This window comes from Coturnix japonica, chromosome 19 (assembly GCF_054131305.1).
Source record: "Coturnix japonica strain WE chromosome 19, WE-NBRP24, whole genome shotgun sequence".
Taxonomy (NCBI): domain Eukaryota; kingdom Metazoa; phylum Chordata; class Aves; order Galliformes; family Phasianidae; genus Coturnix; species Coturnix japonica.
The window spans coordinates 11,842,152-11,866,244 of NC_140681.1; the positions used below are offsets into that span (position 1 = coordinate 11,842,152).

At 46.3% G+C, this 24,093-nt stretch overlaps 1 protein-coding gene across 1 annotated transcript in view; it reads right to left on the bottom strand.

The window, feature by feature from the left end:
• GNAS (GNAS complex locus) overlaps positions 1-22,874 on the bottom strand; it is a 122,940-nt gene extending 100,066 nt beyond the window's left edge. Inside the window, exon 1 of the mRNA XM_015881746.3 lies at positions 22,197-22,874. Coding sequence (XP_015737232.2) covers positions 22,197-22,458 — 262 coding nt within the window. The 5' untranslated portion in view covers positions 22,459-22,874. The remainder of the gene's footprint in view (positions 1-22,196) is intronic.
• Between the last annotated feature and the right edge of the window lie 1,219 nt (positions 22,875-24,093).

Below are 24,093 nucleotides of genomic sequence, written 5' to 3' on the forward strand. Positions count from 1 at the left end.
CTCATGCCTGTATCTCTATAATTGTGACAATATTTTTCCAAGCAAAGTATCGTGTTGTATGTAACATTGAAACTTCCTGGTCTCTACTCCTTTCTCTGCTGCATGGTTACCATCTTATTTTTATAAGCATTCCATTCTGGGGCTGGCCCTTTAGCTCTGGCGGAGCCAAGCAGCTTCTGCTTTAGAGCAGCTATTTTGCAACTAGCTGCTGCTTGCTGCATCTTTCGTTTCCAGCCAGCAGGTACCTGTAATGTTTTTCTCTACAGCTACAGAGAAAACAGCAGTTTCTCACAGGTGCTGCCTCCAAATCAATGTGCTTTTTGGGAACAGCAAATGGTGATCTGGACCGTGCAGGGAATTATCAGGGTGGGCTTCGTTTCTGTTTTGTTTTTGGAAGGACTGCAAAATGGCTGCTTTTAAACAAGTTCATAAAGCAAATCCTAGATTCACACGATGTTCCTGCTGGCACTGCAGTGCTGGACTAGCAAGGTCTGCATCAAAGGAGAGATTTTACCTCCAGTCCAAATCAATGGATAAACATCATGGGAGCCACGAACACCACCACTAAGCACTTCTGACCACTTCTGGCTCAAAAGCAGCGGCCAGCAGGGCAACAACAGCAAACTAAACAAATTCTATATTTTAAGCTAGTTAACTATGGTAAAATTACTTTACTTGGGCTGCCCTGCAGTGACACTCGAGCCCTTTATAAAAATAAGGATTAATGTTCTATTTTCCTTTCCTTAAAAACAAAAAACCTGAACGAGTGAATTGTGAGCAGCCAAAACTCTCTGTAGTGCTCAGAGGGGAGGTCTGTCCGTCCGGGCTGTAGGGATGGAGGCTTTTCCTACAACTAATTGCCATAGAACAAAGCAGCTACCTTGTCCTAGAGGAAGATATGGTTGTTCCCTTCACATCATGTTTCTCAGCCTTGGAATTGTAGCAGTCAACTGTCACACTCTCTGAAGCACACACACACAGGTGGGCAAAAAGCCTCAAGCGTGGTCACAGTCCTAGGAGCACCTCAGCCCTTTGATGTACAGAAGAGCCCTCAGAACATTTTTAGCTAATCTTCACTCGAGGACAGACATCTGCATCAAGGCAGTACATCACGGGTTTCAGCTGAAGTTACTTGCTGCTCTGGCAGGCAATAATTAGATTATGAGAATTACAGAAATGATGGGCTGGTTGTCTACTCAGCGTATGGGCAGCCTGGAATGGCTCGGATAAGAGCAAAGCATTCAGATTAGAATATGAGCTCAGTGTAAGTCCAAATAATACCAAAATAACGCGTACTAATGCACAATGCCTCTGAACCAACATATTTACTATTGCAGTGCTTACCCTTACCTTCCACTGTCCTTTTTCACTGAAGTTCCACTGTAAGATGGACTGTCTAGAGGGCCTTATACTCATTTGCTTTTCCTACGGCACCTCAGCATCACACCATCCCCACACCCCACCCCTGGCTCATGCTTTATTTTAATACTCCTACAGCAGAGCAGAGTTCATATCCGAGCACTCGTATCTTCCATGGGCTCCTGCAACACATCTGTGGAGTGGAGGCTGGGAGGGGGAAAGGGACTGACCAGCCCCTCAGGCTGCACAGTGGCCCCACAGCTCTACCCAGACCTCTATCATCAGCTGGGGGTGGACTTGGGGAACATCATGGAGTTTTGTAAATTGGCAGAAATGCCAGAGCAGGAGGGCAAAGAAGGTACAGCACAGCGGGAAGGCTTCCCTGTGACTGGGCACAGCATCTGCCACAGCTGTGGTAAAGGACAGTGCATTTAGCAGTCCCAGTCCTACAGCTTGTCTGATCACAGCACTGTAACTGCATGAACAGAAGCGTGTATATATACACACTTATATAAACTCCATGCAAAACAAGAAAGAACAAAACAAAACAAAAAAAAAAAGCAGGATACACGGGATCGGGGCTTTCAGGCTGCAGTTCTGGCTAATCCAGACAGCTGCTCTGTCAAAAATGCTGAGAGAAACTTCATTTCTTTGTAGGGAATGCCCCATGATGGTCGGCAGGAGTCTGTTTAAGCAGCTACACACTGCCCAAGGGAGACATCTGAGAGGCGATGTTTAAGAGCCCAGCAATATGCACACTTGATACCTGGCTGCGCATTCATTTTTGATTCAGGGAGATTTACAGAAGGAAAGGAGAAAGTCTGAGGTGTGGGGGACAAACAAGGAGTTCAACAATTTCAGCTCGCTTTTCAGTCAGGGCCACCAGGTCACAGGAGAACCTGTACAATCTGATGGGAGAAACTGAAACAGCAAGTTGCTGATCTCCCTGTTTGGGTACAAGCACAGGAGCAAGTAAGATCTCTTGGTAGCTCCTACATCTGAAAGCCTTGCATCAGTTCAGCAAATGTTAATTGCATCAGTGGTTTGCACTGCAGTGAGTTTCTCTTTCCAGTTTTCTAATGCCTAAGGAATATTTCAGAGGGAATCCTTCCCAAATATGCAAACACCGAGTCAATACTCAGTTGGGTTTTGTTTTTGTTTTGTTTTTTTTTGCCAAACTGCCTTTTTCCTACATTGCTCACTAAAAAAAATAATACCATTAAAAATACTGCCATACAAACAGAAAGGGACTGGAGCTCAGCAGGTCCAGCACAACAAATAGTTACAGATAATCAAAAATCATTGCTAAACGAGTCATACATTTCTTTGTCCAGCACGGCCTTCTGATGATACGTACTCCCTTTTAATAAGAAGTAATTTCAATGTCTGCTCCTTCTAATGCACACAGGAAAGTGCAGAGCAGCACTGAGGAAGCAGCATCAGATCTGCAGCCCAGGGAGTCTCCTGGTCTGAGACAGGATTGGGGGGTTTTAATTATTTGTATCACATTAATAAAAAATTGAGTTTATGATCTTTAAAAGGACCCCCCACCCCTTCCCCAGCATTTTCTTTGTTTTAATTAACTTTCCTGCTGGGGGGAGGAGTGTGCAATACTAAGGATTGGTAACAAGTTACATAATTAGCATCTCATTAATTGCATTCTTTTGTTTATTTAGAAATCCCATGCTACAGCTTCTCAGCTGATGAGCTTTTCATATATGATTTTTTTAAGAATTTACAAAAATGCTATTAATTAATTTTCACTCAGCTGCAGGAATTTTAATGTAATTTTTTAGAGTTCAAAACCAAAATTATCAGGTATTACTTTATCCCAGCATTTAAGATTCCTGAATTCCCATTTGTGGTTGCAGCTCTCACATTCCCCACCCGTCCCTTACATACACATGTTGCAGCTGAAGCACTACAGAACAGTTCACGCTCAGGATGAAGTTGGTTTCCCAGTGCTCAGCCAGCATAACTGCACACAGGGATCCTCAGATACATGCAAAGCAGTCTCATGCAAGCCCACGGCTTTCAGCACAAAGTATATTAACAGCAACAGAACTAAGTATACTAATTTGAGAAGCATGTAATGCAGCTTATGGGAAAATCTGGCCAGCTGTAAGTCATTAAGAATATGCTATGTCTAAATTATGAAAATTATTAATTATATCTATATTACTCTTAAAACTTAAAAACGTAAATACTGAGCTCATGTATTGTTATGTATAAATTAATTGCAATAAAGGAGAGCGTATTATCCAACAACTTAGATTTATCTCATCTCAAGTGTGATAAACTCAGCATTACTTGAAAAGAGAGGGGGATGTTTCCAAGCAGAAGCATCACAAAGGTCAGCTCAAAGTGCCCCCTTGTTTCTGTCCTCACTGTGATGGCATGCAGCAGCAAAAGCTCACCAGGAAAAAAACAAAAACCATCAGAGAGATTTTTTGCTTTGCAATTATTTTCGTTTTGTTTTCTTTCTTTCTTTTCTTTTTTTTTCTTTTTAATAACCAAGTGCCATTATTCTAAAGAACAGAATGGAATGCCCACCGTGCAGCCAAAACCTCCGTCTGCTCCTGCAGAAATCATTCTGAACAAACAAGGAAAGCACGACCACAACCGTGACTGCTCCAAAGCAGAGTATCGGTGCTGTCAGAAACCAGCACTGCTTGTGCTCTCAAAGCTCTCCGTACATATTCCCTGCATAACAAATACAGTTTATCTGACATTTTAATAACATGTGTTGTTCCTTTCAAATAATATCCTAAACAATTACTGTACTCCTGACTCTGATATTTCTATATATTTATTATTATTTTAGAGGGTACTTAAAATACCAAGAATGTTGATGTGCGTATGTTCATGCTCTATAAGCAAAATCCTCACCATCATACCACTGCAAGGAGCTTAATTTTATTACCTACAAGTAACACAATCACTGCATTGATTTCTTCAAAGCTCAGTCAAATGAAACCAATGATTGTGGAATTTTGTCATCTGAAATAACATAATCCTAGGAGTTAATCTTACCTCTCTGGTATCAATTGCCCACATGAAAAGACACATCGTCTGAGTCCCCAAAGTTGGGAAAACAAACATTAAAGTAGCTTTAAACAGAAGAGTAACTCAGAAGACAAGGCTAAGAATTTAATATCTAACAACTTGTTACATGGAAATACAGGAATTTTGTATATCACATAAAGCCACACTCATAGTACAATAATGAGACTCCTCACAGCTGTACCATCAAGGTAATTTGGAATTAGATCTATAAATTCAAGAGTCCACTAACACCACTGAAAACAATATGTGACGAACCAATACTTCATTGTTTCTGAGAATCAAAAGTTCTCACTCACACTAGGCAGTGAAATACACGTATCTCGTGAAGGACTGTGAGGTTCAGATACACAGGATTTATAACCTCAGTTTGATTCCTTTGCAGACTCCCAGGGGACCAATCTCAGTCACATCTGAGCTGTTTTCATCCAGTTCAGACTCCATGAATTATGGAGGGCAACAGATATTCAGTATGTGAAAAGGTAACCGCTTAAAAAATGACAATTCCTGGAAAAAATGCTCTTTAAATGTTAAATTCCCTGAAGAACAGAAATGGCCAAGATGTGTTTCAGACATCTGACCATTAGTCAACTATTGTTAAAGTGATCCAATTATTAAATAGGCAAGAATTATTTGCTTTACTTATATAAACTATCCTTCCTCGCTGGGTCTGGAATAAATTAACACATCCACATGTTTCTTTGCTTACTGTGCCAAGGAGAATGACTAATATTTTTCTATAATAATATTTTGATAAGAAAATGAATGTTCAGTTTAGATTTATAATAGGAGTTGCTGTGTACTTTTTATGAGCTGAATTGAATATGAAATGATCAAATTAGAAGGATCTGAACAACCCAACTTAAAACCAGAACAGCTTTGCTCAAATACAAGTAGGTTTTTTTTTGGTTTTTTTTTTTTTTTCTTTTGCTGCTCTACCAAATAAAAGCATTTTTGGGCTGTCAGAAATATACTGGTTAAAGGATTCAGACATGTTTCATACGTATTATATTTAAACATCAAAACTAATTTCAAGTGATCCAGAGAAACAAGCTGTGGAATGTCCAATCCTTAAAAAAGAAGTAATTAATGCTGAGGGCTGAGCTTACTAAATACAATTAGAGCCACCCTCCTCCCTTCTCCCTCTGCCAGATGGAACGTCCTCGCCCAGCCACAGCAGAAGCACCTGGACCACACCTGGGATCACACACCAGGACAAAGGCATCCGTCTGCAGCTTAAAGGCTATAATTTCCAGCTGTATTTGGTAACATATCAGCAAAGAATCTAGAGCAGCCTCTCTCCTTAAGCATGTTTCCTGTGATGATCAGCTCCAGAGCACGGGCACAAGGCGATAGACAAGGCAGAAGCTGCAGGGCAGGGACGAGCTGCAGACCCTGCTGCCAGTGACCGGGGCTGTCAGCACAGACACTGCTGCAGTGCCCTCAGCCTGGGTGACAGACTGCCAGGTGGCCAGATTGAGATCTCTCGCTTAAAATAAAGTATTAAAATTGTAGCTGTTTCTAACTCAAGGACCCTTATCCGTACCCTGTGGCTGGGGCAGCTTCAGGAAACCAGCCCGGCTGTCTATCACAAGTGTTGTTTCTGCCTCAGTTATCTTGTCCAGTCAAAACAAGTCAAGTTCATAGCCAGAGCTGCAAGAGATTTCCAACCAGACCTCTGTCAGCCCTGCAGAGAGCTGAGCATCTCCACGCACACAGCCCAACCACCACCCTCCTCCCGCTCCCCAGCGCATTAAGAAATGGGACCATTCAGCCTCCTAGCCCAAAGAAAAGCCACTCAAAGTCTCCCTGCCTTTCCCTATCACACAGCTTGCTGCTTCCTTCCTTGGCCATCACGCAGTGCCCTGCAGACAAGCCCGCACCTTCCCGGCTGCGGGGAGCCCAGTGCCCGGCAAGTTTGGGGCCCCAGCTGCCTGCTGCCCTTGAGCCGCAGCTCTGAGCGGGATTTATAATCCATCTGTCTGCTTGCTGCCGCTGCCAGAGCCGAGGGGCCGGAATGGGATGACAGCACTGAGGTCTGCACTCCCAGAGGCGACAGAGGGTCTCAAACATCAGAGCAAGAGAACTGCTCAAAAGGTACAAAAAAGCACCAAAGGAATCCACGTACCAAAATAATAATAATAATAATAAAAATTAAAAAGAGTAGGTGAGGAAGAAAAACGAAAAGCAGCCCCCAAACCTTCTAACTGGTCTGTCCCATGACTGTGCAGGAAGCTCAGCGAAAGAGGAATTTGTTGTCCCCCACATCTGGCACAAAGCTTCAGCACATGCAAACAACAACAAAAAATCCATAAAAATTCCCAAAGTGCCCAAATCTCATTTTCTGCAGCGCACGAAGTGCTTCTTTTACATTTTCAATCTGCAGAGGGATTTGCTTTGGGATTTTTAGCCAGAGAAGGCATAGGGAACAGGGCAGGAACGGATCAGAAGGGAGAAGTTCCCATGGGGGTTTCAGAACTTACTGCACGTTTATTTCACCAGCTGCTATTTTTAAACCCAGCAGTTGCTATTTTTACAAATGTCAGTGTTTTCCATTTGCTGAACTCTGTCCCCACTCAGGCAGCTCCACTCCTCCCCACGCAACCCTTTGCCCACCACCCTCACTCCCCATCCCACTCCCCATGTCCCACCATCCGCACCTCCCCCCTCCCACCCCCAGCTTCCTCCCATCCCCTCCACATGGCCCCCCACTCCCCCTGCACGCACACGGCCGCCCTCCTCCCTCCTTGCTTGCATTTCATTTCATTGTGTGCAGCACTTTGGGATCTCTTTCAACAATATCAGAAAAGCCTGTGCTCCCCTCCTGCTGCCCCTCCTCTGCACGGATATTATATATTTTAAAAGCTGTGTGCTGTGCAAAGTCCAAACGCGATCACCCAGCAAATCTCCTGCTTTAACTTCATTCCTGTCCAAACACATTCCTGCCAACGGGGAGGGAAAAAAAACATATATATGAAAAAAAAAAAGAAAAAAAAAGAAAAGCAAACAAACGCCACTGTTGCTAAGTTTTGCACTTTATACCCTTTTATATTTACAATCCTCTCCTGGCTAAAAATAGCAACACATGATCCATTTATAACTGGCCGGACATGCCCCGAAGCCGCTGGCGGGGCCCTGGCTGATGAAAGGAGCTCTTTGCGTTCCTTCTACCTGAGCTCATCTTGCACTTAAAGGGCTCAGACAGCTCTGTTTCCACAAAGCACGCATTGAGATGACTGTTGCTTCCAGGGGAGATCAGGATAAGGGGAGAAATAAAAGACACTAAGCCGTACAGGCTGCACTGTGCCCTTAAACTCAGAAAAACAAGGAGAGAGCAGCAAAGCAGGGGCAGTGCGGGATGGGAATGCTGGGCTGGAGCGTGCCCAGCACTCAGCAAAGGGGCTCCAGGGGCAGCTCAGGGCCTGGTCAGCGTGGGACCAAGGAGTTCCTCTGGAACTCACCTGATGTCCTACAATTGTAGGACACAGCAGACTTGGCTTGAGGCAGCACTGGGGCTGCAGAGGCACCCAGAGGTGGTGGCTGGGAGGTGGCCCCAGGTGGTCCTGCTTCCAATGGGGCAGCGCAGGACACAGAGGTGAGGGCAGCTCCAAAACCAGGTCAGCTCCCACAACCACCAGAGGCAGAAGTACACGGTTCTGCTTGCTGTGATCGCCTACAAAGGAGGTTCTAAAGTTGTGGGACTTTTGCTCTGTTATTAACATCTTTTGAATCCCATGTTAAAAGTTTCCAGTAGTACCTGGGGAGGATTCACAGACTGCAATGTAACATAAACAGCTTCGGGACTGCAGGTAATGCCACAAGGGCTGGGCACAGAACCTGCTTCAGCAGAAGCAGCAGCTCCCATCAGGGAACTCAGGTGCCACATTAATGCCATTTCCCACCCACTACCAACAAGCTCCTACATCTGCAGATTTCCTCTCCAGAGCACAAGATTCCTATTTTTAGTCTCCTGTTGCAAAACCAGCCCCTGTTCCAGGGCAGGGTGACAGGTTACACACCAGGGAGAGCTGTAACGAAGCACAGCGACCTACAGTGCAATGGAACAGCATCCCAGCGCCATGGAACAGCATCCCAGCGCCATTTACCACAAAGGTGCAAATCTCAGACACTACAAAAATGAGTTCTCCCAGAGTTACGGAACTTCTAAGGAAAACATACGTTCCAGTTACAAGTTTCTCAGGTATTTGAAACACTTCTCAGTACTTCTAAGATCTAGATAATGCAGTATGTTTGGGATGACAGCAAAGTTCTGTGCCACTATGCCATGGATTTAGTCAAAAAAGTTGTAAATAAAAGTATACTATGCTGAAAAATAAATTATGCTAGGGAAAATGAAACAAATACAACAGCTTTCCCATGAACACAATGTTTAGCATCTTCAACATCTGCATTCAGAAACTCTACGTGAAGTACTTCACATACTACCTTTGTATCATAAGGAGACTGCTGGGTGTCTCATCCAGAGCTCTACCCATAGTAATCAGGAGCATCTCCCTCCAGCCTGTAGTAGCCAGCACCAAGTTAGCCACTAGCATGGACTGATCCACAGACCCCAGCTCATCCCAGCATTGCTCCGGACTGGTAAGGCCTCCAGGGAAACAAAAGCAGTCATTTTCTTTTGTGCAAATCAAAGTCAGCACAAGGTCACCTAACAACAGAGCGGTGCACAACTGCATGTAGCTGAGAGCAGCACTGGGGCCAAAAACCTTTAAAACCTTCTTTGTTTTTTGTTTTAAACCCAAGTGATCCTGGGCTGCTGGATCCCCATAGAGCCACTGATATTTAGATCTGTTTGTTTTAAAGATGTGTCACTATTTTTCTCCTATCAAATGACTGAATGATTTCTAAATTCTCTTCCTTCTGACCTCTTATTTTCTTCCTGTTTGATTCTAGACTCAAATGTTGCCCAAATGTTGCAGTTCTTCATTCCACAGATTGCAATCACTATCACAATTGCTATTCTCTCTGGATCTGGAGAAACCCACACAAAAGGATGCCATGAAACACACATCTGAATAGTACATGCAAGGAATATAAAATAGAGACTTTGAAGTATCTTCATAAAAACACCCCTTAGGAATTAAGAGGAAAGGGCATTTTTTTAAATTTTATTTTTTATTTTTAATACAATGGGAGAATTATAAGGGATGCCTTCTCTCAGCAATGCCTCAAATGTTCATTTTGTAGATCTAGGTAATTATTAGGAGCTATGATTGCATTACCCCTGTGGAATCGTTCTCAAGCTAAATTCACTTCTGCAGACAACCCGGTATCACTCAGCTATTCTACCTTTGCTTCTGAACAAGGCTGACTTGACCTGCTTTGATCAGACGTGCTGGGAGACAAGAGGTAGAAGCTCCACTGAAAGGGATTCTGAAGAACAACGGAAATCACACAGCCAGTGCTGTCAGCCAGCTGAAACAGATGCTGCAATTTTGGATACGACTGCAGCTTTTCTGCTGAGAAGCTGCAGAGTGAGCTTGTCACCAGGGCTCCCTGCTGCAGCCACAGCCAGGAGAAGGGGAACTCTGCTCACAAAGCTTCAGAACGGTAAGAAAAGCTCAAGGCTCCTCACTCAACCACAGTAACACCAGTTTGTTGTGATGGTCCAATACCCCCAACACTCTGCACTGCCACGAGTTTTATTCGGACTTACACCACTACAAACAGTGTATTAGTTAGACATCAACTACCTAACAGCTGTGGTTATACCAGTACCTAGTGACTGAACACCACAACTAAACCCAGCAAAATCCTTTGTTAAGGCAACGTATCAGACCAGACAGGACTCTGCTCCATCACATGCACAACCTAAGTTATGTCTAAGGGAGCTGAAGGTTTAACAGAGTTTGCACTTGGCTCTGCTGTCACTGAGCACCCTGAACTACAAACTGGTATCGTGTGCAACCTGGCTCATCCAGAACCTGTCTAAAGGAAGCTCCTGCACCCAGGACTCTTTCTACCATCACTTCCACCAAACTGGTCCTGACAAAAGCTTCCTTACCACACAGCCATTTAAGAAGAAGCCCCAAACCAGCACACCTTGTTTCATGCTGCTATTTACTCAAAACAACCTCACAGTTTCCAGCAAGCACTAAACCATAATAATGTATATGCTCTTACAGGGCTAAACATGCCAAAGCATCATGCACCAGCTAATGAACCCCCAGTGGCATCCTGTGGGAGAGACCATCAGACCTTTAAATTGTACCAGCACTTGAGGGCGCTCCTGCAATAAATTTAACTCACCCTAAAATCCACCACTTTGTTTTATTATTAATCAGAGTCTTCTGTTAAAATATCAGCAACCCACGTTGACATCATATGGTTTTCTCAAAGAGGAAGACAGAGAACACATTTCTCATTAATACTGACTGCTTAACAAAAAAAGAATGTAAGGAAACGCTCAAGACTAAAAAGAAGTTTTCTAACCTTTTATTTTTCCTGTTCCTGCAGTACTTCCCCATCACTTTATTCAACAGTCGCCAGTGTCCTTCAGAATACTTTAGAACATCCTTGTCAGCGTTTTAGAGAGTGAGTTAATAATTTTAAGAGAGCAGGAACATAACAAGGCAGCTGTTCTTAACAACACAGCCTAAAGCACACAGACTATCCTGCCAAAGCTTAGAGACAACTACACCATCAGTCCTGCAAAAACACACTCATGTAAGTGCTGCTTATACGTCAAAATTCATCTGCAATTGTAAAAAGGCACAGGCAAAGTTGAAAGGGAAGCAATCAAAGCCAGCTGCCCTATAAATCCACGTTTGTCAACAACAGATAGACAAACAAAAGTAGGGTATAAATTAACTGAGAGCAGTGCTTCTGCCTGCAGTGAATCCTTCTGTAGTGTTCTGTGATCAGTTCGGAGTAAGAAATAAGCCTTTTTTAGAAAAGGGATAGCTAACAGTACACACCCAGTTTTAACAGTTTCTCTAGCTGGTACACACCACCCCCAATGAGGATATTCATCAAAACCAAGTGTGTGAATCAGAAATTGGGCAATATCTGCCCATCCTAGAAAGCAGACACTGGGATGCTGCAGGGCACAACTCAAAGCTGGTTCAGGGCCTTTCACTTGATGAAACTAAAGCAAAATAAATAACCTGGAACAATCATTTTGGTATACAAACAGTCCTATCAGAAGAACTGCCTGAATGCATTGGAGTTCAGAGCAGACGTGCCAGGGCAGACTGAGAGCATGAGTCAGGAGAATATGGGTTTAAGCTGCAAACTCAGCCTCACAAGCAGCAGATAGATCCCACAGTCTCCAAAGGCTCTGAAGCAACATGGGTTCAAGTTGAATAGATAACTGTTGCCTGTGCCAGTAGTGTTACTGGAATCATCATTCAGCACTTAATTTATTCCAGAGGAATTCTCAAGTCCAACTACTTAGAAGCTGGCATTCTGAAACCTACACAGGAGCTTTCTAGAAGTCAAAGCCACAATTTCACCATCATGAAGATTATCAAACAGGAATTCAATTTAGGCCACTTACATCAGGAGTTTATAAATAAATCTTAGATACGAACTCATAAACATGAATACATTTATTAATAACAGCAGAAGCCACCTAGGAGGAAATATGTGATGAACCAAGCTTTGGCCTGTGCAGTTCTGTCAGGTATGGCAGACACAGCAACCAGGAAAAGCCCAAGGTAGGAAGACAGGTACCAATGAATTCAGCAGTCTCAGTAATCAGAAAACAGACGAGTGAGACACAGGAGATCTGAAGTTTAGCTGGTGCTCTGCACCAAGAACAGTGGGAAAAGAAGACACCAAGTATTCGAGCACCATGCTGAGCCTGTTGAGTAATCCACACTTCAGCTGAATTAAACACAGTTGTGACTACTGCCGACATCTGTTTACAAGTGGAATCTAGATATTAGCAGCTAATTCCACCTCTCTGTGACATTCCCTGCCATATGCTGGGTGATAATCTCAACAACCAACAGGGATTTTCATCTCAAATCCTAACAAATCTGCTCTGCAGGGCTTTGTGATTGTTCCTGTGTCATTTATTAGGCAATCCCTCTCAGTTGTTCCTCTCTGCTCTTTTCATACCTCCCATCTACTGTTTCACATCACCTGTAACTTACTTGCTAAGTGACAATTTCTTCATGCTGTCCTAGGAAAAATTCCCTTCTTTGCCAAAGGTAAATGCAATATTTACTTCCTGGATATACACACATTTAGGCTTGAGCGCATTCTGCTGCAGATTCCCTTTGCACCATCACCTTGCACTCAATGAAAGACAGCAGCAAATTGAAGCAAACGTGAAGGAACAACGGCAGACCAAATCAGGGTGGGGAGAGCCATGAGGATTTTGTCTCCTGCCAGCCCTCCTGGAAGCAAGCAATCTGACAAGATGTTCCTGCAGCCCCACAGCTTTCACCAAGGCTGTGGAGTGATTCTGTAGCTGGCAAGGAGCAGCGTGTGGATGGGATATTTTTATCTCTTCTTTGCTCCCATCTCTCTCAATCCCAAACAAGTTCCAGCTAGCTAAGTGGGAAGGACGGTTCATAATGAGACAAGGATTCCCCAGCTCAGCCTGCATATCACCGCAGGATGAAGAGGGTACACGCCACTGTGGCAGCACAGCTGCATCACCCCTGGTTTCCCAGCTTCCAGTAACCTTCCAGACTAAAATAGCAGACCTACTGCTTGATTTTTAGCAGCTGAAGAGCAGCAGTAAACCGCATAAGTATTATGTAAAATGATCTTTTTCTAAGTATATGTTTATTGTGCACAGAAGAAGTGGATTTAATTACAAACAACTGGAAGGTTTTAACAGTCTAGATTGCCCCCTACTCCCCTTCTAAAAACTAAGGCTTGGCAGCAGCTTTTGGGTTTCACTGCAAGTCTTCTAAGTATTTCCTTGGAAAGACTTTACACTTGGTCCCAGGCAAGAAGTCAAAATCAACATTTAAAAAGCATGCCCTGCATAATTTCCAGGATTCGGCAGCATTAAGGTATACTTATGGAGGCTGGGAGGAGAACTGCTTTTTGTGCTCTTTGACTTAGTGCATAAAGCTGGTCTTCAGACAAGGAAGTTTATATTCCAAATAATATTTTTAACTACATGTGGTCAAGTGCATAACTTATCAAGACTTCCCTCATTCCCCCTCCCAAAATAAGCCTGAATCGTAAATGTCTCTGCAGTGTTTAGGTTTTACTTAAACCTCAACTAGAAGCAACAGATTCTCAAACCCTCTAATAGAGAATTGTTTGATAGTAGAGGAGGCTTCACATACCGTGGGTTCTCAATTCCTCCGCACAGTAAAACTACAGTTTGGGACAGATAGTGGTAATCAAGATGAACTGGGTGGCTTTGAGGAGGATTAAGAATGATTTTGTGATCTGTAACGCATGTTGGCTGGAGTGCAGTGTCACACAGGTGAGAGCTCTTGCTCCTACATTGAAACCACCACTTTGGGTTTGCAACACAAACTCTTGGTTTGATGCAAAGCCCAGGAATGGAATTTCACCCATTTCGTCAATTTGATCATGAAACAAGCCTTTGCAAATTGCTTTTGCAGTAAGCTTATGGATGTAACAAATCTACACATGTAAGAAATTATCACAGATTTTATTTCAAGGGATATACAAGACTAGAACATTTTCTTTATGAATATCTGAAGTATTTAAAAACAAATGTGAACTCTTCCGAAATATCTGGGAATTGAGACCCACATCACTCACCACCTTTTCAGGTGTCGCAGCACGAAATGCTACAGACAAGTGAAAAGCCTTTCCAGAAGCTGAAAGGAATGAGAGAAGTGAGAACACTGGTGGCATTAAGGAGTCAGGTTTAGAGCAGAAAGTATTTCTGAGCTTTCATCTAAAAGGTAGTTCTTTTACATTTCTAATCACCAGAGAAAAACTGGGACTATCAAATCACGAATTTCCTGTGTGGGAAGAAGGAAGGGAAAACATCATGGGACTATTTATGCAGTATTTTTCTTCCATGCAGAGAGTTTTATCTGGTATTTATAGAAGAACAGTCTAGATGCAGACTGTCAGTTCACAACATCATGCCCTTCTTCCTCAATGTCTGTTTCCTCCCCCTGGTAAAGCCAAAGCTCCACAAATTCCCCAGCGTTCCAGAACTCCCCCCGGCTAATCAGCAACACTGAGATTTCAGCATGAAAGCCACCGAGAAAAATGCAAAACCAAACAAACACGGCCCTCAAATGACAAATGGTGCTGGGGGGGGGCAGGAGGGGCAGTGGAAGAGGTCACAGTGCCAGGCACAGCACAAGTCTCATGGCAGCGGGGCCCACCACAACTAGACTGGGATGGTCACAGCACATCATCGCCTGTGTCGCACAGAGATGTGCCAGCACTGCTGGTGGCTGGAACTAGCTCTGACAAGAAGCCTACAAGGGAGGAAACAACAGTGTCTCTCAGTGTCCCAGTCAAACTACCATAACCAAAGAGTCAAAACGGACTAATGCAAATCCTCACTTTGATGCCTGGAACTGGTCTCCTACAGTGCAAGTACAAGAAGTTCAAAATAGTGAGTTTGTACCAGAGATGGAAAGGACACACCCCATGTGCAACTCAAGAAAACAGATGCCTTGTGCCCATCAGCCTGAACCTCACGCTGCAATCGGAGCCCAGAGGCTGCACAGCCTCACAGCTCCTCTTGTCACCCAGCACAGGATGGAGGAGGTGAAAATGGAGCCCCTTCAGGCTCAGTGGGGAATAAAACGACAGCTTGGTCCCCAGGGAATTCTGCTGGTTTTAGCTTGACAGAAAAACATGATACTTACAGTAAAAAATGTAGCTCTGAAGTTATTTTTATTCATGCTGATGAGAAAACAGAGCTGGGTTCTCCACAAGCACATGCCAACTCATGTGGAACAAAAAGCTTTACAAATTTCCTGTAAACTGCAGGGCCAAAGACAGGAGAATTCCCTTCACTTGCCTTGGGTTGCTATGCATGCTGGCACACAGCAAATGCTCAGAGGCTCACGTGTTCCAGGCTTTGGAAGCTCCCTCGTCGATTGCCACCTGCCCCCTAGTAGCCAGTAACACACTTGGTTGAGGTACCACTCCCACTAATCAAACGAATGTTCCCAAAATAAGTCTTAGATTTTGAAAGCAACTTAGTTTGGCACAGCTAAATGATAAAGATAAAGATTAAAGATGGAGAACTGCCCCCCAAGGTGGGGAAGAGGTGGGAATGCAGCCCCATGCTGGGCTTGGTTCACACCTGAAGCTACTTCATGTGAAATCTTCGGTAAAAATGCACATAAAAATACTTCTCCCGCTTGAACTACACTCACATCCACCCTACAAATAAATCACCTTCAGCACACTGGGGAAGCAGCAATGGCTGTGGCCACAAGAAGCTCTTGCAGCTCTCTCCCACTGGGATCACAGTAAACGCCATCCCCACACAGCATATCCACACGTGGGATGGCAACAGGTTGGGCCCCCTCTCCATTTGTTTTTCCACTGAACCCGATATACTTCCTGGAGGTCAAAGTCACAAAGCTGAGGAAACACTGCAACGTGCAAACAAGCCTGTGAACCTGTGTGCAGGCAGGAGTGTGTGGATTCAGCTCTTTAAAACAGTGCTGGACACCGGGACAGCCGTGTGCCGTGCTCAGCTTCAAGGGTGGGCAGATCAGGATATTGGAGACATTGGTCTATTTGGAGCATTTGCCAAGTTCTGTGCAAATCCTTCCTTGCAAGAATGGTTCACTGTGCTTAGGATGAAGGAAAACAAGGATACTTCAGTCAGAAGAAAATCTCTCAGATTCTTCCTCCACTGCGCAAACAGAAATTAATCGGGTCTTCCCAGGATTTTCAGTACTTCCCCCACTTCCACTACAAAAGAGACAGGAGAAGTGGCTAAGCAGAGCAGGACCAGGCTGTAAAACTGCTTCTTTCTCCTTACTGGGAATCTCTGTGCATCCTCCTCAGCATCCCCTTCTTTCACTTGGAAAGTAACTAGTAGCAACTTTCTGATGCCTGTTTGCTGCCCTCCACACCCACACTTCTCAATGCAGCGAATACTCAGGTTTTTCTTTTTGTGACATACAAATCTTAGAAGTGCTGCTCATACACAGACTTTCTCTAGACCAGTTACTTCACCTCCAGGAACACACCAGTCCTCCCCAGCCCACCACAGATGCCCCTTCAACACAAGCACAGCTCCAACACATTAAAAGTAAACGCTGGGAAACTGAGAAGAGTCTGAACCTCATTTCTATAGGCAGCTCCAGTAACTTCACAAGCATGTCACACATCAGACAGAAGGACTTTGCTTCCACTTTATTGCAGCGGTGTAAATTTGAACTATAAATAACATGAAGGCACTTGGTACTCTCTCCTTTTCCTGTTCCCTTTTTCTATTTATTTTCAAAGTACATTTTCTTTTAAGAGACATCAGGTTGGGTTCAGTCCTCCTCTCATCTCCTCACTGCTGGTGCTTCCCATGAGCTACTTTCCAGCCATGGCACTGCCAGCCCACAGAAACCCCTAACACAGGGAACAGCTCAGTTTAAGATGCTTTACTGCAGAAGGAGGTAACAGCTGCACAGGAGCAATCAAGAAATTTTTGTCTTCTCTGGAGAGAGTGCAAGTGAAAAAGTGCTTCCCACTTCTAAAGGAAAACTTCATAGGAATCACCTGCCCTGACAACACATTTTGGACTGCAGCCAGCACACATGCTGAGTAAGTTTTAATTTCTTGCAGGCAAGAAACATGGTGCTTTCACTCAGGTATAGGCAGCTACCAGGAGGTACAGCAGCCATCATTCCTCCACAGGAGGAAAAGAAACACTGCTGCCTTCCTTCAGAATAAACAGATGCAACGAAGAGCTGGAAACAACCAAAACCAGCACACGTTGGGGTTTGTCTCAGTTTAAAAAAAAAACAAAACAACAACCCTGAAACGAGCTCCCTGACTATACACAAACATGGCCTTCCTTCAGTAACATATTATGACCCCCATCCCATCAGGCACATAGTGAGTAAAAGAAATCACCAAAACGATGGAGAAGAAGAGATGTATGTCTATAATCACACCATGCCTGTATGGCTGCAGCTGTCACTGGGGATCAGGGAATCCCTCAGACCTCTCAGCCCCTTCCCCACAGCAATCCATGCTTACATGCACAACCCCATAAGCATTACATGTAACTGTAAAAAGCAATTATTTTGCCAGTTTTGGCTGGGACCGCCCTAGCAACAACAGCATGCCACCCACAGCAGTCCTTCATCATGACACTTTATAGCAGCACTGCTGCATGTTTCTTGACACCTCCCATTGCCAGACCATGTCTGAAGGAGCTCTAACTTTGCTACACTTCAAACATGCCAGCTGAAGCTTTCCATGCCATGTGTCTGCCTGACACTAATGACTTTGTTTTGTTTATATGGAGATGATACAAAGAAAAAGCTAGGGTCGGGAGTATACAAAGAGATAAAAAAAGGCAGAGAATGAGGAGCGCTTGTCTTGCTTCTCCTGTGAAATTCTAAATAGCAAAGAGCAGAACTAATGAAACAACTGATCTAAAGCACAGAGGTGCTACTGTTGAAGACACAGCTTTGTTCTAATGAACATTCATCAAACTGCATCACAGATCCCAGAGGCAGCACATCTTGCATATTGGGCAAAGCCTACTTGAAGTCTGCAAAGCTTTCCAGGTATTTTTCTTCAGGGTGAATATCCTCCACATCCAGAGGATGTGTGCCATAGAGTGCATTCTGTGTACAGTGGTGGGAACAGAGGAGGATTTGTCTTCATTATGAAGACACCCATAATTAGCATACCACCTCCTGGTGTCTGCAGCAGGATCATCATGCCTGCAATGGAAAGTACCCAACAGATGGAAACCACAGATTCCCACATACAAGTGTTTTTGTAGTATCTGGTAATTACTGGGAGCCCCGTTGGAAAAAAATTATAACTACTTCACCACTAATGACAGCCCATTTGGAACAGTCGTGTCCTGCCACCTTCTGAGCCTGTGTGTGCGCAGGAGGCTAAGTCGTGCAGCAGGGCAGCCTGTTATGAGGCACTTGTATTGCAAGCAGCCCATTGGATTGAATCCAGTTTTTTTCCTTTTCCCCCCTATTCCTTCTTTTATTGAAGAGGAAAAGAAAAGCTAACTTGGTATAAGAAGGTAAGTTTCAATAACCCCATTCTCAAGAACTAGAAAACACCAGAACACAGATTCCCTTTATAGTTTTAGTCTATTTTTCCCCCCTGTCTTTTCCACACCTTCCAATAATGATCATATATTTATTCTACCAGGGCTTACACTCCCTTTAGTTCACAAAACATCGGGCACAAGAAACAAAGGGGGAGCTGTAAGCGAATGACACTATTGTCTACAGGGACAAGCTCACATGAGATGGAATCTCCCCAAGCACCTAAACCCACATTTATTTTTATAAAATAATATCTTCTTCAGTCTCACCTGCCTGGCCCCTGCAGGAGGCAGAACAGTGCGAGGATGCTGACAGCAAGGTAGGAAATCACATGAAGGATGATTGTGGGTGATGCCATTAAATACACCCTGCAGAACCAGACCAGCTTTGTTCTGGTTCTGAGCTACTGCAGCACAACAAGCAACACATGTTGCCCATTGCTGGCACCAACCCATGCCTGGCACCTCCTGAACTGCTGTTAAAGCATCCAAAACTTGCCCTACTGAGCCTCCACAGCCATGAGATACATGCTCTAAACACATGAAATTAGCATTAGACGAAGATGGGGCATACAAACTTTATGGTAACTTCAGACAGTTTTCACTTTGGTCTTTCCATAGTGGCATTTTCCCTCTCCAGCATCCACAAAAGAAGGATGATGCCCCTCATCCCACAGCAGCGCCATGCAGACACAGTGACTGACATGGAGCATTCAGTCCCTGCAGTGATCAGGGCTGCAGAAAAGCCCATGAGTTCAACAGTTGGTTATTCAGTACAGGGTACGGATGGTGCGCCGTAAATAGGGCACGGGGTGACACACTGTATGAGGAGGATAAGAATATTGAATAGCTGCTCATTCACTGCACAACATCCATCTTGTGCACTGAATGAAGTACAAGTCTGTGGAAAAAAGAAAACACAATGTAAACCATACAAGACAGTCTTTAATTATATGGTACCCAGGGGCTTAACAAGCAGCACACACACAGAAAGGGGGACTGTGGTTGGTACTTGCACTGATATTTTCTGGCTTTAAGTAGTTTTTTTCTTCCTGTGCAATATATTCCTCCTACAAAAACTTCAGTTTTGCATTGCTTGCATTTGTATTAAAGTATTTCTGTTAGAAACATTTTTACTTAAGAACTGATGTAGGTAAGATTCAGAACAGCACTTAATCATTATACTGTAGTTCAATAAACTGCAGTTAAGTACCCTTTATGACAAGTGCATCTATCCATGGTGGTGTATAAAGATAGCCAAGTTCCCTTTTCCATTGTGGAAATAAACTCAAAGTACTTCTCACATGGGTGAGAGTTCAGCCAGAGAGGGAGGACCTGCAAAATGATGCACGTGGATTGCAAGCACGCCCAATGGACAGACAGGTTCTCCTTACAGTTAACTAGGCTACAGAACTGAAGGAAGTGCAAGGTAGAGCCACACACACACACACACACCAAAAGAGCTGGGCAGGTTTCTGACACACAGCATACACATGGCAAGGTTTAAAATCCTTTCCCCCATAAGCATACGCTTTCAGAACCAAGATTGTCGTCATTACAAGAAGAATGGCACCCACGCTCTGAAAAAGCACTTGGTATAGAAGTAATCCTCAGCCACCCTGCCATTGCAGTCCTGACTGCAGCCTGGTATCACAACTCGGTAGATCCATATACAGTGCATTAAAGAAAATCCAATGAGATTACATCTGATTGTGCATGTTCCTTTCCTACAAACAAAAGGCCCCTATTTAAGTTTTGTCACTCCCAAAGAGCAGCCACATGCAGAGCACTTCGTTGCTCGTGTCCATACTCTGCACAGGAGCACAAGCAGGAAGCCACGAGTACCTTCTGAAGCTTTTGCCACAGAACCAAGAGAGAAAAAATCCCCGGTCCACATTTCTTCAGCTTTTCTTACCCACCCTGACTCCATTCCTTGGAATAAAGCTCAGCTGCTGCTTTAAGTCTGAGCTGGATGCTCCTGATTCCTCAGCCAGCTGCAGGACAATGTTATACCTTGCACAGCTTGCAGGTGTAACCCATATGCATCTGGGCTACACCTCAGTATGCAGACATCAGCTACTGCAGCAGTACCTGCAGATGTGCATGAAATACAACCAAATGCACTCCAAGCTTCTTGTTCCAGCTTAGAAAGAGAGAATTCCAAGTAGCATTAACAGTGGGGTACAGGGAGACAGAGCAAGGGAAGGAAGCCAACGGGAACACTGTCCATCTGCGCAAGGAGCAGGGAAATGGGTCTCTTAGGCATCCCGAGATGTACAAGAGGGCCAAAAAGTGACTTCCTGCTATTCAAGTCCAGGCTGAAATATAATAAACCACTGCCAGCATAACACTGACTCATATCCATCAGATTTATAAATCAGTACTTTGACAGAGAATGCACTCTCTGTTGGCTTCAGCATAGATAACTCCGAACTACTCAGATCTGTTGTTTAACCCACTCCAAGTTGAATGCTATTTCTGCCAGCACCCATACGGGAATACAGCCCACTGAAACATTACCTGGGGAGAACACCGAAGTCTTTTGGACAACCTTTAGGCCACAAAGACAAGCAGATCAACATCACCATTAGTTTATTGGAGTTTTTTTCTTCCCAATTTAATACAGAGAAAAAAAATCCTATCGATAGCTCGTTCTTCAAGCACTTCACTAGAGAACAGACTTACAGAATTACATGAAGAAGCTACAGAGCACAACGCCTCCAGCACAGCCTGCCCTGCTGGGTGAAGGTGTGATTCCACACCCACAGGCTCGCAGCAGGCAGCTCTCACTGCTTGTACAAGCACCGCGTTCCCCCTCCCATCAGATGGAAACGCATCTTTGCAGACGCTCCTCAGCACAGCTACAACCACGTGAGCCGAGGCAGCGTTCCTGGAATCCAAACTTTCAGCACCAAGACCTGCAGGATCCCTCAGCAGCCGGGAAGCTCCGGAGCCACCGGCCGAACTTCCTCCCCGTGTCTATTCCGAGCGGCTCACAGCACGGCAGCCCGTTTGCGAGTGACAGCGCTGACAAAGGGGGCTTTGACCCGCGGCTGAAGGCCGGCACCCCCCGGGGACAGCGGTATAAACTGCGGCCTCGGGGTTTCCTCGGGAAGCGGCCGCACCTCCCGCAGGTGCCGAGCGAGCCTCGAGTCCGGCCCCGCTATTTCGGGAGCAGCAGCGGCGATGCTCGGAGATGAACGCACGCGGAACGCATCGCGCTTAACACATCGCGCTTCCTCCGCACAGAACAACCGCACCACCGTAACGCGGCGCCCTTCCCCGCGGTGCCGGCGACTAACGCGGCCGAAGGGACGCGGCAGCATCAGCCATCAGCCCCGACAGCGGCTCCTCGGGGTGCTCGACCCCCGCTCCCCGCCCGCAGCCCCGGCCCCGCCCGCCCCGCACGGAGCCTCGAGGCGCTGAGGCTCCTCCGCCACGTGAGCTCGGCCCGGTCCGGCCCCCGGCAGCCACCACCCACCGCCCGGCCCGGGGCTGACGAGCCGCTCCCGCCGCCCACCGCGACGCCGGGCCGGGCCGCCCCGCACCTGCCGGGAACCGCCGGCTCCTCCCGCTCCCCGCTCACCGAGCAGCAGCAGCCGGTGCGTCTGCTTGTACTCCCTCTTCTCCGCCTTCAGCGTCTTATCGATGCTCTTGCTCCGCTTCTTGTCCGCCCGCTCCTTGGCCACCAGGTCCTGCCGCAGCCGGTGCCGCACCTGCGGGTCTCCGCACTGCTGCTGCTGCTGCTGCTGCTGCTCCGCCGCCGGGTCCGCCTCGCCGCGGCCGCCGTAGGGCACGGAGGGGTGAGCGGCGGCCAGGCGGGAGCGCAGGCTGTAGCACAGCCCCATGGTGCCGGAGCCGCCCGCTGCCCGCCCTACCGCATGCTCCGCGCCGGGCAGGGCGAGGCGGTGGCGCCCGGCGGCCTCTTAAAGTGGCCCCCGCTCGCTCCGTTGGGCTGCGGAGCGCGGTCCCGCCCCTCCCTCGCTGTGTCCCCGCTCCGCGGCCACACGTGATGCGGACATGTTTACCGTATTCTCTGGAAAGCGGCCCCCGCCCGCCCCCTCCCCGCGCTGTCGGGGCGCTCCCACCCCGTCTCGCCCCGCCGCCCGCCGCCCTCACGTTTCCCTCACGGCGATTCGCGATGCCGACAGGCGATATCCCTGCCCCGGGTGTGTCGCGACATGCGATAGCCCCGCGCCCCCTGCCCGAGGTGCTGCCGAGAGGTCCCGACTCGCCGGATGCGGCACCGCGACGGCCCCTCTTCTCTGCCCCAGATTCTCTTCTCTCCCTGCCATACGTGTCTGTGGGGGCGGCTTCTTGTGTTTTCCATCAGCACCATCATCGGTGGGGACGTTAATGGTGACTCCTTGCTCTCCTGCTCTGCCCCTCTCCTCTGCAGGCACCGCATCTGTTTCTTTGTTCACAAGCGAACCGCACATTTACCTCCCGTGCTGCAGCCGATGTACCTGGCTGGGGCTGTACCTGCAGCCGGGGCACCGACCCCTTCCCTGGCAGCGCCCTCAATGCACGGCGCTGCCAGCTCTGTCACGCTGCACTTCACACTCATCTCCTGGCTCTGAGCATTCCCTTACAACATGACTAATGCTCTCTGGGGCCTGGCTACACATCCTGCCGCCGGAGTCAGACCTCTCCAAGCAGCTCTCGGTGCTGCAGCGTACCCCTGCTAACAGCCTATGGCTGCTTGTGGCTGAAATCTCACTTTCAGTGCTTTCTTGTCAGTTGGGCATCTTGATGGAAATCTCTCTTTGCAAAGCTGACGGTCTCTGTAAGCAGAACACACCCATTATGAGCTGCTCACTTCCTTGTCTCTGCAACACCCAAGGCTGAGCAGGTCACATACTGCAGCACAAGCCTGCATCCCTAGTGAGGGATCCCTCAGCCCCATCCCAGAGCTGCTCCGCCAAGCACCTCATTGGAACCCTGCACAGCTGTGTGCTTCCAGGAACAGTCAGCGATGGCAAGCAGGGCTGCCAGAACCAAGTCAGGAAACGTTTAAATGATCTGTGAGTCTGGGGTCAGGCAGGGTTACAAACAAGTGCTTCACAGCCCCAGAGAGATCGGCACCTATTTAATCAGAAGGCGCTGCGTGCCTGCGTCCATTAAGGATGCCAGGTATTGCAATGAGTTTATTGCTGTTTCACCTAAGCCAGGCCTAGGAGCTGGTGGTCTGATCCTTTCCTCTCTGGTCCTACATGTTGTGCTTAGGAAGGTCAGTGGGTCTGTTCCTGGAGCACAGGGAGAGAACATCTACTTCTTTCTATGAATTGTGTTGCCTATGCAGTATACGTTGCACCTAATCAATACCGCGCTGCCTGGCCCTTCCAATAATTAGTAAGTGTACAAATTAAATCATTACCAGGTGGATAAGTTCACTTTAAACATGACTGTGAACCCAAGATTCAGGAGCAGTTGTGTTGCAGAAATTAATCAGTCTCACATTGTGCTGAAGATGCCCACATGAG